The 15,902-nt window shown below is 43.9% G+C and overlaps 1 protein-coding gene across 1 annotated transcript in view; it reads right to left on the bottom strand.

The window, feature by feature from the left end:
- Positions 1-728: 728 nt before the first annotated feature.
- The window catches only part of KDM5B (lysine demethylase 5B), a 59,021-nt gene continuing 43,847 nt past the window's right edge, over positions 729-15,902 (bottom strand). Inside the window, exons 19-27 of the mRNA XM_082494619.1 lie at positions 14,890-15,245; positions 13,603-13,741; positions 10,943-11,122; positions 9,926-10,084; positions 7,262-7,747; positions 4,792-4,903; positions 3,266-3,420; positions 2,400-2,726; positions 729-1,719 (exon numbers count right to left, since the gene is read on the bottom strand). Of these exons, the coding sequence (XP_082350745.1) occupies positions 1,582-1,719; positions 2,400-2,726; positions 3,266-3,420; positions 4,792-4,903; positions 7,262-7,747; positions 9,926-10,084; positions 10,943-11,122; positions 13,603-13,741; positions 14,890-15,245 (2,052 nt within the window). The 3' untranslated portion in view covers positions 729-1,581. The remainder of the gene's footprint in view (positions 1,720-2,399; positions 2,727-3,265; positions 3,421-4,791; positions 4,904-7,261; positions 7,748-9,925; positions 10,085-10,942; positions 11,123-13,602; positions 13,742-14,889; positions 15,246-15,902) is intronic.

Below are 15,902 nucleotides of genomic sequence, written 5' to 3'. Positions count from 1 at the left end.
TTGCAAGGAGAGCGCTCTCTCCGATAGAAAGATCTCCTAGGCCTCCCATCTTCCAGGGCTCCAGAAGTTCTACCTCTGGCAGGCCACAGAGCCACATCGCTGTCACCAGGCCATTTCCAAAGGAGCAGCAGCGATATTCTGCAGTAGCAATTGCTCTCCAAAGCATTTTGGGGGCAGCCCCACGTGGAGTGCCTGGTGGGCTTAAACAAACAACCTCCTCGGAGGTCTTGTCCCCTCTGGGGCAGCACCACTGTGCCACCACCTGCACCACCCCTTCTCACCCCCCAGGCTAAGGTCCCTAAGCAGTCTTTGACGGAACCATAACCAGTCCAGAAGGTTCCTTATTCCTCAGGTTTTCAGCCTAAACGCAAGCAGAGGCAGCTGAAAGGAGTCTGCCCGTGGCCAGGCAGAGCGCGCTGTGGACACCAGCACGTGCTCTGTTGAACCCGCTGCAACGCTCACTGCAGGGAAGGTCTCTCCTTCCAAAGGCAGCTGGACACGGCTGGCAGGAGGAGCTGCCCCACACCTTTGCCGCCTGCCTGAATCCCCCATTCCTGCCCTGCCACATCCCAAATCCTAAATTTCAACCCTTTATTCACCCAACCTGTAAATAATTTCGGATTTGGGAAAGCTTTGCAAAAGACATGAAAAAGTGTTGTTTTTTTCTTTTTGATGTGAGTAACATTTTGATCTCCCTTCTCCTTCTAAACTTGAATATATGAGTAAAGTAAGAAAACATCATGGCTTTTGCATTTCTTTTTTTAAAGACAGATTTCTCTTGAATAAGTGAACCCATCAACGCAATCAGTATCGATCCAGAGGGAAATGAAACTGCATTTCAAGCTCTCTAAAAACACCAACATTTAATTTTATAACATAACCAGGGGTTTATTCCACAATATAAACTGCAACATTTGATACAAGCTACCCAAAAAAGGAGAAAGCCAAAATACAGCTGTGGCAATTACTTTACAGAGCTTTTTTTTTTTTTTTTCCTGTCTTCTACATCACTGGGCCATCAGTGACACTAGGATCTACCATTTGCTTTCTGTACATCAACCAATGCTAGAAGCAACACGCTGTTCAGAATTGTCATTCCAGTCACTGAAACCAGACATAGAAGTTATTGCTCAGATAAATAAACCTAGTCTACGAAAAACAAAGTGGAAAAAAACTAAAGTCTCCAAAGAGTTAACAGAGTAAACAGGGATTTCCTCAAAAGAGGATTTATTGGAAAATTCGTGGTGCAGGTTTTTTTGCACCTCAACCAAGCTGAATTAAATACGCCGGTAAATCCCAGAGAGGTAATTTAATGCTGTACAATAAAAGGTGCGTGTTTCAAATGCCTTCCAAATTGGTGGAAACCCCTGCTAAACAGTCAGCATCTCAAACCTCAACAACCACAAACAGATCAAGGGAAAAATACAAAAGTGTCAAAAATTGTTTTGAGTTCTGGAAAATGATCCCATAAGGATAGAAGTAGCACCATTTGCAATCTGGTTCTTAAACCAGCCCCTGTGGCTTTATTGGAAAATTCTGATAACCTTCTTTACTCAAGTCCTGAATGGTTTATGGGGAATTTTACTTCCGATATTGAGAGTCCTTCCCAGTGCAGCTGATGCAGATGTAGTCCTCCTTCTCCGCCATTTCTGGAGAGATGCCCACACACACCTGGTGGAACCACTGGTTGCAGCTGCCGTCACACTGGACCCAATCCACCTAATGCAGAACAGACATAGTGGTGTTCAGAGAAGGACCAAGCAAACACACAGCATTCATTAGTCATTTTTGGGCTCTTAATTTCTTTAAATGAGTGAAAAATGTCCCATTCTACAACCAGCACATGCTAGATATTCAACTCACACTGACTGTTCTCTGGACTCCTGCAGTCCAGCTCCTCTGAAGCTGAGGCTTATCCCTTATGCCTCCTGTTCCTTTCCCACCTATAGCAAGATTATGGATGGCAACTTCACCACGGCCTTCCCAGGCACCCAGGGATGTCCCTCTTCTCCACTTTCCAGTGCGGGTGGGTCTGTGCAGAGCACCAAGGCACTGGTCACATCCACAGAAAGCCTGCAACCCACAAAGTCTACCCACACCTGTATTTCAAGAGCAGAGATGAACATGGTTTCTGCACAGCCCCACCTCCTTCTTCCGATTCCATGCAGAAATTTTGATGTCCACCTGCCTTCCCCAGTCCCAGATACACGGCTGCTCTTGGACAAGGTGGGAAGGACCATTACTAGATGTGTCCCAGCAGTGGCAGACACTGCCTCTGGGTTACTAAGTGCCTCCCACTGTCTTTGTACACAGTGCCTCTGCAGCCAAACAGTTCCAGGGCAGCTGAACGTCCTAGATCCCAGCATTTGGAACACCACAGTGGGTCTGCCTCTACTGACCTCATCTCCCTCAGGCTGGAGACAATTCACAGCAGGGCAGATGGCATCTTCATCCTCAGAGTCCTCCTGCTCAGAGAATGACATGTCTGAGGGAAGCAAGTGGCTTTCACTGGAACGCTGCATCTCAAAGAGACGCTCCCGCTCTCTCTCTAGTTTGTTAGTGCAGACATCCTTTGAGTGATTCAGTTTCAGTTTCTTCTTTTTGGGTGTTCTCATTTTTTTTACTCTTGCTCTCTTCTCGTCACAGAAGCTCTCTCTCTCAAAACGCCGCTTTAATTTTCTCTCCATGTAACTAATTCCATCCTTTTTTCCTCGGCAGCACTCGTTCTATTGGAAAGATATTTTGGCAAAATTGTTAAGTACGCAACTAACACTCATTATCCTGTTAATCCCTACCCTGCTTTTAGGAATAGGCCTAAGTAAAAGTGCAGAGTGTTTGACAGAGTGCAGCCTCCTCAGTAGAAGTGGGATGTGTAAGTGGAGCAAAGGATAGGGTCACACTCCAGTGAAAAAACTTACGAGGAAAAAAAGATTCTAATTTCTGAGTCCACTGCTTCAGAGGCAGCCCTCTCAGAAAGCCTCTTAAACACAGGACAAGCATCAAATTAGGATAGATATATTTAAAATACCTAAAGTGACCATAAAGACCAGATTCAAATTGCAAAAATGCATTAGGTCACAAATTACATTCAATAGTTTATAACAAATTCATTAAGTTACCAACTTCCAGACCCCTTTTGAACAAGGAAAATGTATTTTCATGGAAGTACAGACACACACACAAACCTCTTTGCACTGCTTATGGGTTCAGGCAGAGCCTCTACTCCAAAGTGACCCCAAGCTCACTGCTGTTGTCACACACTTGCCTTTTCATTTGCCGGTCCAACGGATGACCTCTGCTCCGTTTGCAAAGCAGGGCTTGGCTTTGTGAATAGGATCTGGTACAGCTCCTGTATTTCAGGCAGAGAAACCTGTAGCAGCTGGGCTTCCATCATCAGCTCATCCAGCTCTGTGCTAATGACTATTATGAAAGACAGGGAGAGAGGAGACAAGGAATTTTTCAGTGTCAGCACTGACCAGGACTGCACAGATAATGAAAATTCTTCTCTGGTAGCACATTAAAAAAACAAAAAAAAAAAGGTGGAAAACCTTTTTTTAAAATTGGCAACTGTATGAATTAACTCTTATCTGTTCCCTCTTCACTGCTCATTTTAACAGCAGGCTTAAAAAGAAAGATAAAGTCTTGCACAGAAGTTACTGGCCTGTGGCTCAGCACCCTTCCAGACTTGCATTTCTTGCTGGTATGAGGATAAGCAATTGCCATTGTTCATGGCAGTGTCTCCTGCTTCTGAAGCTACAAGTGTGATGATCCCCTCACTGCGTAGTAAGTGGGTAAGATGAACAAACTTCACAAACGCACAAGTGAAAGCAAGAGAGGAGAGGAAGAAAAGCTGAGAGGATGAGCCTCGCAACTGAGTCCTGCCGCACAGTCACTACCCACTGCTGCTATCGAGCTTCACACCTTGCATTGGCCTTTTGAAATAGTCATAGCTAGGGGAGGCCAGAATCAGCATGGGAATAACAGCTTTTTAATACAGTACAACTCAAACATGACCCGAAAAATAAACCTGGTAGTACAAAGGACTGCCTTGTTTGATTTTAACTGTAATGTTAACCTGAAGTAAGTGTCTTGTGTAACGTTACTATGGACTAAGCTGCACTGACTAGAAAACATGAAGATAAGACTAGACCCGTGTCCCTGGAGCATTATGCATCAGGTTGAAAGAAATGATAAATAGCTTTTTACAGTTGTAAAATGATGCAATTTACAGCATGTCTGTGTTAGTCAAAGTCAGCGCTAGGAAGGGTGCAGAACCTGCGCTGAGTGAGCTGGAGCAGCCACAGCAGCTAAGAAAACTCAGGACTTTGTGACAGTTGTGCTGCAGCAAAACTTAGCTGGACTCATGTCCAGCAGATTAAGCACCCCATGTTCTCCAGCACCACTTCCCTGCATTGTCCCCATCCACCTCCTACCACTTCAACAGTGTCTCCCCTCCACCTCCCCCTCCCCCCCCGCAGCCCGTTTGGCTGGACACAGCCCCCCGTGTGCTGTGCACAGGGGAAGGGGCCAGCTCTTGGCTGATACCTCTTCTCCTACCATGCCCCGTCTTGTCTCTACACGTGGGGCATTTGGGTCGTTCAGAACTTAATGTCCAGCTTTGGCACAGGGGTAAAGTTCTAAAGTTCCTGAGGGGATGGAGAAGCAACCAGACGCACTGTGCAGTCATGTGCCTCCCTGCCTTAGCCATCTCCTGTTGACCAGGACACCCTCTCTTCACCACAGGAAAAAAAAAAAAAAAAAAAAAAAAAAATCAAAGTGAAGATTACAAACCATGAAGTGGGATGCAGTGCTGTCCTGTTGAAAATGGAGAATGTAAATATATGGTTCTGTTATCCCAGTCATGAGGCATGGAGAATGACATTGCTCCAATTGTCTGGGAAACCTAAAAAACAAAACCAAAATGCATAGTTATTTTCACTAAACATGTAGTTTTGAAGTGTCAAATAACTATCATAGAATCCATACTTGTTTCTCTTGCAATTGCTTAAATCTTGTATTCCTAGAAACTGTTCTATCTAATACATCCAAATCCTTCACCCTATACCTGGAAACATGCAAAAGCAACTTTATTGCCAGAATTCTTAGCCATCAATTATCACTTCCACAGAGATCGAAAACTGGCCCTAGTGCACACAGCGGTATGTTCTACCGGAGGAGAACAAGCCTGTGGAGCAGTCACCATAGGGATAATCCCAGACTTGTGGAAGCGAGGGGGCTTCAGCTCTAGGACTGACTCGGAGTAAATATTGGTTTCCTCCTTTTGTTCACAATAAAGAAGTGATTTCTCACTGCCTTGATCCGATGAGACACCAAACTGTTTTGAAGCACTTCTCACCTTTTGAAGCACCTCAGCACGCACAGAAGACATGCCAATAGCAAAACACGCACTTACTTATGCAAAGGCCACTTACGCACACCAGCAAGGGTCAGTTTTGGACTCACGAGTGTCAGAAAGGCATCTCACCAGATGCCTTCCAAAATACCATCTACCCCACTAATTCAAGTGTCTGGGCCCCTTTCAAAATCTGACTCTCTTCAATGTTCACAGCTGTTTTTCAAGTGAATTTTTCAAACTAATCTAAATGCCCCACATTCTTCACTTTGGCCAGTGGCAAAGATGCCCAGCTCCAGTGGTTACTGCTAGGAGCTTCTCTGGGGGAGTAAGAGCGTTGGATTACCCCAGATAACAGGGAAAATAGAATTGTTACAGGACAGGAGAGCAATGCTGAGACACTGAGTCCACCAAAAAAACCACCTCAAATCCATTGAGACCAAAGTTTGAGCTCAGCGTCTGTGCCAAGGTGGCTCTGGAGGCCACCTCTGACCTGCCCTCAGCACCACTGTCTCCAGGAAGGCTCCATAGCTCAGGCTCAGCGAGGGACCCAAGCCGATGCACCTGGTCAGATGCTCTTCTATTGAGCTTCCCAGGGACTTCTCATTTGGGAAATGCAGTCACAAGGACCTGAACTAGCTCTGCTAGAGATACCCTGGCTTAGGTGGTTTACTGACTTGAGCTCCAGACCACACAAAAACAGTTAGACTGCTTTCAGGTGGAGGAACCTCACAGTACCACACTGAGTTAACAAAACTAAGCTTATTGTTCCCATTTCTGGCCCAAACATCAATTTATATGCCCAATATTTTGCCCAGGTTTTTTTCAACTATATTAATTGGTCTAGTACAAATATACTTTCAAACCTAAATTATCAGAAAAATTCTCTTAGATGCCTAAACATAGTTTTAATTTCTAAAACTAGGCTTGCCTATTTGAAAAATTTGGTCAACGCAAGAAACCTGGTATAGCTGAGTTACTTGAGAAGCAGCTACAATACCTCTTCAAGCACCCCTGGCACATTTTATGTTTTAATGTAACTGGGCATTGAAAACAAAACCACACAGGCTAACTTTAACAGGGTTGGACCAGCAAAATTAAGCTGTTTCAATCAAAAAGTAAAAGCAACAGGACACTTTTCATTTTTGGATGTTTTATGCCCTTTATGCTGCACAGACCTTTTATTTCAGATTTTTTTCTGAATTTTTTTTCTTCATTTATTATCTCAGGTAAACTAGAAATGCTTAACCCATTTCCCACTTTCCCTGCGCTTTCTGCTGAAAGACCTTTATTGAAGGAGTTTTGAAACTCCCTCATGATCACACCTAAAACAGCTGCTGTAGCTAAACTCAGTAATATTAGCAGAATATTCAGCTTGGGAGTTCTAGCGTAAGCGATAAGGAGAACAAGGAGCAGTAAAGAATGAAGATACCCTGTTGAAAACAACCTAATCTGAGAGCTAAGCTGGTAACACTGGACAGTTTGTGCCTCTGTTACTAATTCTCAATGCTTAAAGCTATGTTGAAATACTTGTAAGAACAGAATAGAAGGACTAACTGAATACTAAGCACTCTAGAAACAATAGCTTCAGCAACTCTGTCGTTAATAGTGTCACATTAGACCATAGGAGCTGGGAGGCCGAGAAAGGAAAATAGGCCCTTTAGGAGCAATTGTTCCCAGGACTCCAGCAGGAGAACATGAAGCTCTTGCAGGAGGACACACACGTCCTGGCTAACGTCAAGGCAGAACCCGAACTCCTTATACTGATGAAGCAACACATCAGCAATCTGCCTTGCCAGTATTTTCACACAGATACAACGAACCCAAAACCCAGTGAGGTACTGCAGACTGTTCTTGCTGACCACACAACACCCACCACCAGGAAACCCAGAAGCAGCTCAGCCTCACCTTGTTTGTCTCTGGCAATTGGCCTGCTGTGGCTTGCCATCTGTTGTACAGTAATCCTGAGCCAACTTTGTCTTGTATAAGTTTTAGATTCCCTGAATATAACATTTGTTGTGCCCTGTGCTGCCAGTTCACAGTTCTCTCAATCATATACCGTAAGGCGTCACCCTCCGGAAGCCTCACACGGATACGCTGCAAGGAGGCCAGCAGCGGTAAGATCTTTTCTAAAGGTGGCTTTTCTGATCGACGACAGTGTGGACAGAGCCACACACGAGGTCCCTGCAAAATGTTGGGCACCGAAACACAGCCGGTATGGAAGAACCCTCTGCAGAGTTCACACTGTATCATGGGAGCCGCCGGCTCCTTCTGGCACAGACAGACTTTCAGTTCTGCGTCCTCTTCGCTAGACAGCACCTTCACTTCGTTCGCTGCTCGCAGAGCACGCAATGCTTCCATCTCCTTTAATCGGGCTTCCCCAAGTGTAGCCATCTAAAGGGAGTTCAAAGAAAGGGATTTAATCTCGAAAGGAACATTAGTCACTAGAAACAGGCTGACCTCTGCACAGTCATACTCTTCAGATACGCCAGCGAGTATTGCAGATCGTAAAGAAGCTCCTCACCCCTCTACCCTTCACGGCTTTCAATGTTTGAGGCAAAGCAGTTGTGAGGATGCGCAGCGATATGACTTCAGTTTCTTTCTGTTTTCTCATCAGGCCCAGAGATACAAACCTTATTCCCTTGCAAAAATAACCTCTTAACTCCCTTCCTCTCTGTTCCAAATCCTTCATGTTTTGTACTACAAAAATATTACCTTCATTAAAGCAGCTTAAATTCTGAAACAAGTGCAAATTTGGCTTGCAGGTACTTCTCTATGAACGTGCCTCTCAAAATATATCCTGACTATATCAGCTCTGGGGTTTGTAAGCACCAAGTGAAATTTAGGTGTACTTCTGAATGTGCTGTTTGCCTTTTCCACACCTGCTCATGATCCTTTTCTTAAAAGGAATCTTTAGCATTATCTGCTACTAAAGATGGCCATATATTTGTTTCATAAAGGCTATTATTAGTAGCTGCAACTAATAAATTCTACACATTTTATTATGGATATAAAAATAAATGTATACAGGAGGGTTTATAAATATATACAAAACATATTTCACACATCATGGCTTTGAAATATGATGACTAGAGAAAAATCAGCTATGGAAAATTTAGACAGCCGTGTCCAGCATGGGCAGATTCAGGACTTGGGCACAGCACACTACCTTACGTACGCACGGGTGCTGAGCACTGCAGCTCAGCACCGTGAAAGCATCCCCATCTCCACCAGAAGATTCTTGTTCCCCTTATATGTCAGAAGCATAAATGAATGCGTTTTCCTGGGAGCAGTCCAGGTCAGTATCCTCCTCTTTTAATACCCAACCATTAACAAGAGATTATCGAGTTGAAGGTTCAAAGGTCCAGTCTCTTCTCCTTACAGCACTCGTAGGGATGCAGGCTGTAAGTCTGGATTTCATAGAATCATAGAATGGTTTAGGGTGGAAGGGACCTTGAAGATTGCCTAGTTCCACCCACCACACCTCCCACCAGCCCAGGTTGCTCCAAGCCCCGTCCAACCTGGCCTTGAACACCTCCAGGGATGGGGCAGCCACAGCTTCTCTGGGCAACCTGGGCCAGCGCCTCACCACCCTCAGAGCAAAAAATTTCTTCTTAATATCTAATCTAAATCTCCCCTCTTCCAGTTTGAAGCCATTTCCCCTCATCCTATCATTACAGGCCCTTGGAAAAAGTCCCTCCCCAGCTCTCCTGTAGCCCCTTTAGGGACTGGAAGGGGCTCTAAGGTCTCCCCAGAGCCTTCTCTTCTCCAGGCTGAACTCTCTCAGCCTGTCCTCATAGGAGAGGTGCTCCAGCCCTCTGATCATCTTGGTGGCTTCCTCTGGAGCCGCTCCAAGAGGTCCATGTCTTTCCTATGTTGGAAATATATGTATTTCTGGAAGTGTTTCCAGACAAGGGAGGCCAAAACCGAAGCACTGAACATAGAGTTCAAGTTCCTGCCATGGTTTAAAATTTAAATGCCCCATACCTAAAGGGACAATTATACTCAAACCCTACTGAATTGGTCTACTGCTTCGTAGTGGTACTACTGTGGTGGAGGCTCTGAAATAGATCTTTTGGGATGAAGCACTTTACCACCAGCAACTAAGTCTGCTCCATCCAGAACTAGCGTTTTATTGACTTCATAATGCATGAGGTTTTCTTTAATTATTTATGGTGTTTGTTTTTAATTATAAATGGCGTTGAGTTATTGTGTTCTTGAAAGTATCAGACTTGGGAAAACCCTATCCTGTCTTTGATAAGGTTTTGGTGTGGTTGGGGAAAACAGGTCTCAATTTTTTATTTTCCCGTGCTTGGTTAGGCTACAGGCTTTGCCTGGCAAACTGTAAGGCTAATTCATGCACAAAGGCAACACGTGTTTTTTTTCCACTAAATGCAATTTTGTGAAGTCTGAAGCAAGCACAGAAAAGTGCAGTCCTAGAAGTCCTTCTGCAGAGCAGCACAGCAAGCAGAAAAGAGTAGATAACCCTCCTGCACCAGAGGCAAACATAAACAAAGACTCAAAGAACTTGGAAGAAACTCCAGTTCGAAAAAAAAAACTGAAACCACATACCGCAGACGCAGTATCTTTGCTCTCGGAGAGCGCTCTTTCCAAGTCACTCAGAGTCTCTAGCTTTGTGCTTTTCTTCTTTCCACTTGGCACTGGTTCCTTCAGCTTCTTCTGCTTTCTCTTCAGGTTCAGCATTCCAATATCACAGCGGGGACACAACACCTGACAGACAGAAAAGCCATATTGTCTCCAACATTGTTAATGCATTCATCCTGCCCTTAACACAGCCATATATGACTGGCTAGAACAGGGACTCCCGCAGTTTCCTCCATCAAAGCTTTGCAGGACTAGGATGAGGTTATCTGGAAAATGGGAAGAGCTGGAAGGTTAAAAATTCAACTTTATAAAATGGGCAAAGCACAAACACCTCCACATCTCGTTTAGATTACTGGTATATAGCGACAGCTGATACACTGAATACCCTCCACACGATTTAAGCTGCAAGCCCTGCTAAACTGCAGAGGATTCCAGGGGCTGCCCTGCTTTCCCGTCTGCCCTAACGGGGAGAGGGTCCGGGGCGAGTGGGACTCAGCGAGGGCAGAGCGCGGGGATTGCTCCAGAGCTGCAGGTGCTCACACAGGCGCAGGAGCTGCGGAGAGCCAGCGTAGGCAGGTACCGCCTCACCCTTATCGCAGCTAAACCCAAGGGGGATGAAGCGGGTATGAACCTGCACTCCAGCGGCTGCAGCCCGACGCACCACAGTAAATTCAGTGCCAAAAATATGTCAGTATTCCCATACTCATATTGAAAATGCCAGACTGTGGTGCAGCATGCTCTCGTTAGCCACTGATTAAAAAGAGTAGTATAGAGAAAGTATAGCTAAATCTTAAGCATTTTAAAAAATTTAAATTATCACTAAAAGTATAAGTCAATCTAATAAAAATTATGTTAAAATAAGTAATATCCTAAAACAATTCTGCAAATATACTTAATATTTGCTGCTACTTCATGAGTCAATACTGTAACTCAGACATGTTTTTGCTGTGGTATCAGCTCTTCCCCAGCATTGAGATCTCTTACCTCCAGGAGAGAGTAAGGAGAGTTCTCGCACAGAAATGTGTTTGCTGCACACTCCTTCCACGCTTGAACTTCCGACACCAGGGACTCCAGCCTCGGCAGGTAGTCCAGATGCACTGGAATAGATCGACCTCTTGTGACAAGTTCCACTAGTGTGTCCAGCACAGGCACACGTCCTCCAACCTGGCAGATTATAAATTAAGAAGTGCTTGAGATGTACGAGACATACCACTTCCATGAATCACAGCAAGTCATTTAGATTAACTGAAGGTAGAGCTTGTAAAAATGAATTTACTGCTTAGACACTTCAGCCACTTTCACAGCTGTTATTCCAACAATTGTGCTTCATTGCTGTAGTCATTAAGTACACAGACAAAATTAATGAAACACTTGGGGGGCGAAAAAAAAGGATACATGTACCAAGTGACAGTTTACAAAAATAAAAAAAAAAGATTGCCAACAATATAACCAGACTCCCAATCTAACAATCTGCATTCACAGCAGAAAATCAAAATAATTTTGAAACAGACCCAGAAGGCAAGTCTAACCCAGTCCCCATCACGCCAAGAGCAAGGAATCATCTCAAGCAGCCAACGTGCTGTTTGAAAGCAAGGTCTACTCATTCCCTTTGCAGCCTGTGCCTAAGGCAACCCAGTTACAAGAAGTCCAGCACAAAAGCAGCACTGAGAGGTAATTTCTAAAACAGGCAGTGATGTGGGACTCCAGAACTATTCGTCCAGAATGACCCCAACATCTCGAGGAGGAAACGCAAACCACTGGCACCAAGAACTTCCTGCAAGTCACAACTACAGGTATTTACCAAAATCTTCACAGAACTGAAGCAAAAATTCTTAGCACAGACAAGACACTTTTTTCCATATTCAGGAGGCAGAATTTCAGAATCCAAACAAAAAAAATTAGCAAATGCCAAAGACAATTCACTGAAGTCCTCTCAAGATAACCCTCAAAAAAGAGATAGTATTACATTAACTTTATTCCTTCAAAACTTTAAAGACCGGGACAGATAATTTTTTAAATAAAAGCTTCTTGAACTCAAAAGAAGTTTTTATTACGAGCCCAATTTAGGCCAGATATGCCTGAAAACACTAGTAAGTCAGATCAGAGTTTGCTTTATGGAAAAAAACATGAGGACAAATGAAAACATAAGAAAATATTTGGCAACTTATATCAAAATGTGAAATCAGGACTATCCCAGTGCCACCCTTTCCTGATCTCCGCAGTCCTGCTGACCCTGGCTCAAGCAGCTGCGAGGCTGAGCCACGGACCACTTCAGGGAGTCAGCCCAGGCTACGAGTGCCCGCTTGGGCTTGAACTAGCCCAGCGTCTGGCTACACGAGCAGCCGCGCCAACACAAGGGGGAAAGCAGGAAGAGAGAAGAGGGGAGAGTTAAGCTGCCATTGAACGGTAAAAGAAGCAAAGAACCTTTAAAAAAAAAAAAAAAAAAAGCAGCAAAGGACACTACAAATTAAACTGCCTGAAAGGTTAAGAAAAAAAAGATAGGAAGTGCCAGAAGCCAAGGTGAAAACACCTGTACAGGTCTTTATCAGACTCTGGTTTTCATTGTCTGCCATCAACTTTTTGTTCAGTTGCAGACTTATTTCAGAGTGTGAACGTGGAAATGGAAGTCACAAAGCTGGACAGAACCTTAAAAATGGAAGCAGATGGAAGGAAGAGGGAAGGAAGAAGAGGAAATCAAGTAACTTTCACCTCAAAATTCAGACAGAACTACTACAAAATTACAAGTACTTTAATCTATGAAATCACAGGCTGACAATACAGGAACAAACCAAGAAAGCTTTGAGACAGGCCAGGCTTAACGGTTAACAAATGAGGGAATACCTCTCAATCACAGGATGTCTGAAATTTCACTAATGATACAGACATGGGAACAGCAAAGGAATTCTCTGGGGCCTCAGAAGAGGCGATTCCACCACCAGTAAGTATTAATACCCTTGTATCATCAGGTCTTGATGAGACATTACCTGCAGCACACTATGTGAGGCATGCTCCAGAAAGGTGCATTCAAAACTGGGGAAAACAGAAGGACGGGACACTTGTCTGATTGTCTTATCACAAGTATTCCTGGATCAGGAAATCTTTTTTTTTTTTTTTTTAAGAAGATGCTAAAGTTATTTGTTTAGTGAAGCAAATGAAGGCTGTGAAAAAATATCAGTGACTTTTAAATACTTTAGGGGATTTATTAATGAGTCACAAATTTGATTGTCTCACCTGCTCCATACCAGGTGGCACAGGGGTGCAGTAAGATGCAGAACAGTACACAAAAATCTGATTACCAGGTAATTGTTACTAAGTGACTGAGCAACACTTACCTTAAGGCAAATCTCCATAGTAGAGTATCTTTTTAACTTTAGATTTTTGTTAATAACTTCTTTATAGATCTTATTGCAGTCAGTTAATTGGAAAGGTGAAGGAATACAATCAGGCCCAGAGACAGAAGTGCGAGTACCAGCACTCAGAGCACAACTGCACCATGTCTGAGGCAGCAGATGTTACAGATTACTCAGTCCTAGTTCGGTGGGATGCTGAAGCACTCAATGCATACGACAGTGCAGAGTGTGGGTCTGTCCACCTGACAGAGGTTACTATCACTCATCCAGTAGCCAGGAGCGCAGTTAACGTACCTGCAGAGCTTCCACCTCCTGCAGCCAGTCTTTGGCCTTCTGTACCGCATCCTTCAGAGCGACACCGTTCGGGAGATAGGCTGGGATCTCCTCTATTTCTTTCACTGCTGCTACCAGACTGCTCAGTGACTGCCGTGGTCTACGTAAACAAAACATCTCAGAATGTAAAACTCTGCAATACAACTGGAGTTCTTCTACTCATCTGGCTTATTAAAACCAAAGGCTTACACCAAATAATGATAACAAATAATGATGTTATGTCTAGTACTAGAGATGCATATTCTGCAACCGGGGCATTAGCAACGCGGGTATGCTTTTAGAAATGTACATTTGCTTGCTATAGGCTCCTACTAGAAATATTCACACGTCTGGGCTTAAGGGAGATTTAACTTTTATTAATGTTTGAATGATAGAACCTTGGATCCTCAAACACACACTGAACCCTAAAACAGTACCAGCACTAAGACATTCTGCATTAGAAGGTTTAAAAAAAAAACCCCAAAACCAGAAGAATGCCTTTCCGTGTTTCACAATTTGATTCTGACATTTTAGAAAGGCACAAACACAACTGCATCTCCATTTTGGAGGTTAAACTCAAGCTTATTCCAGTTTTGTGCTCTATGAAATTATCATTTTAAAACAGTAGGGTTACTAATGAGTAAGAAACACTCAAATGCCTTCATAATTATGAGACTGGGGGGAAAAAACTTAAAAAATGAGGGAAGAAACCTTGCATACAAGTTTGTGCCACCTTTCTAAACTCTAAGTAGACTGTGCTCTCCTCCCATTTTCCTTTATAAATCAGAAGGTCAAAGCAATGAACAAGATAATTTTTCTCAGTAAAGATGTATTTGGCTTATTTCCTTCTCCCCTGCACCAATTAATCCAGAAAAGTCTCCTCAATGTTAGAAATAGTCCATATAATAAAATTTTAGCAGTTGGTGGTATATAGCTAAACTCCACCTGGCCATGCATCCTCCAGTCTGACACTGGGGGAGGGAAGAAGGTGGAAAAGGAAGGAAGAGGGATCTTAAAACCCTTCCTTGTGGCGAAAGGCGAGCTTGCACAATGATAGTGGAGCATCACAAACACCGCAAGCCACCACCAATGTTTAGAATCACTCAGTCACTCATCCCCCTTCTCCAGCCCTTTCCCTTCTGGATAGCACAAGTTTTGCCTTCATGTTGTGAACTAGATGAACAAAAGGGAGCCCCTTCAGAAGTAAAGCCAACTATTTCCAACTAGCTCATGGAACTACAACATGCAACACTAAGATTTAGCTTCTACCTGGCCTTTATCAGATTTCTGGCTTTGTCATCCCAGTGTTCAGATACAGTAAGGAGCTCCTGCAGCTTCGCCATTGCTTTCTCAACCGCTGGGTAGGGAGCGAGTCCAACACCTGAGTCTATAAGACGTCTCATATCATCTAGAGTAAGAGAGTTGTGGTCTGAGGAAGCCAGTTGCACATCCTCGAGCCAGCGGGCCTGTTCCAGACGTATCCGCAGTTCAGCCAGTTGGGGTAGGTCAACATCAAAGTCAAAGCTGACATCCAACAGCTCCTGGAGTTCTGCAGCACTAGGCATTTCTTCAGACAGGAGTTTTTGGCTTTGCTGTTGAAAAGCTTCCACACGATCAAGAAGATCCTGAAATATGCAAATGCAACAACAAATCAGAAGAAAACCCACTGTCAGATCTCCTAAACATTTAAGTGCAAGCCTCCTGGCAAACACCACATTACAATGCACACAACGTGCATAGCAAATTATCATGACATCTGGTACACTTAAATAGCGCATCTTCAACACATCAGCATCTCCTCATACATAATGCGTCCACAAGCTTGAGGATCATAGAAGAAGGGAATTCCACTCCAAACTCCTTTGAACTAAGAGACAGGTGTCAAAAAGAGGTCTCAGAAGAATAGAAAGGATCTAATGGGAAATTTCAAGTGTTCCATCAGTGCTGCTTTCAGGCTTTGTTCTGGAATGATTAAGAAGGTTGAAGAACAGCACGGTTAAGATCAAGAAGGCTTTGAAGAATGCTGGGAAGGGCATGGAGCTTCTGGGGTTCATTTCTGCTGCATTGTTAAGGTTTTTGAGCTGGACCACACAGTCCGAGTGAGCCACAGGCCTTTTACTCCTTCATGCAGTGCAACACCTTCTCTCTCTCTCTCTCTCATGTTCAACAGCTAATTACCCCTAAACGGTCATCTGTGGCTGTTTCCACTTCACCCAGGATAACGGACAGTTAGCCAGAGTAATCTCATGCGAAGGATGGAATTATTCTTTATCTAGACACCA

This window comes from Vanellus vanellus (genome assembly GCF_965231255.1).
Source record: "Vanellus vanellus genome assembly, chromosome: 23".
NCBI classification, from domain to species: Eukaryota; Metazoa; Chordata; class Aves; order Charadriiformes; family Charadriidae; genus Vanellus; species Vanellus vanellus.
This window is presented reverse-complemented; position numbering and strand designations above follow the sequence as displayed.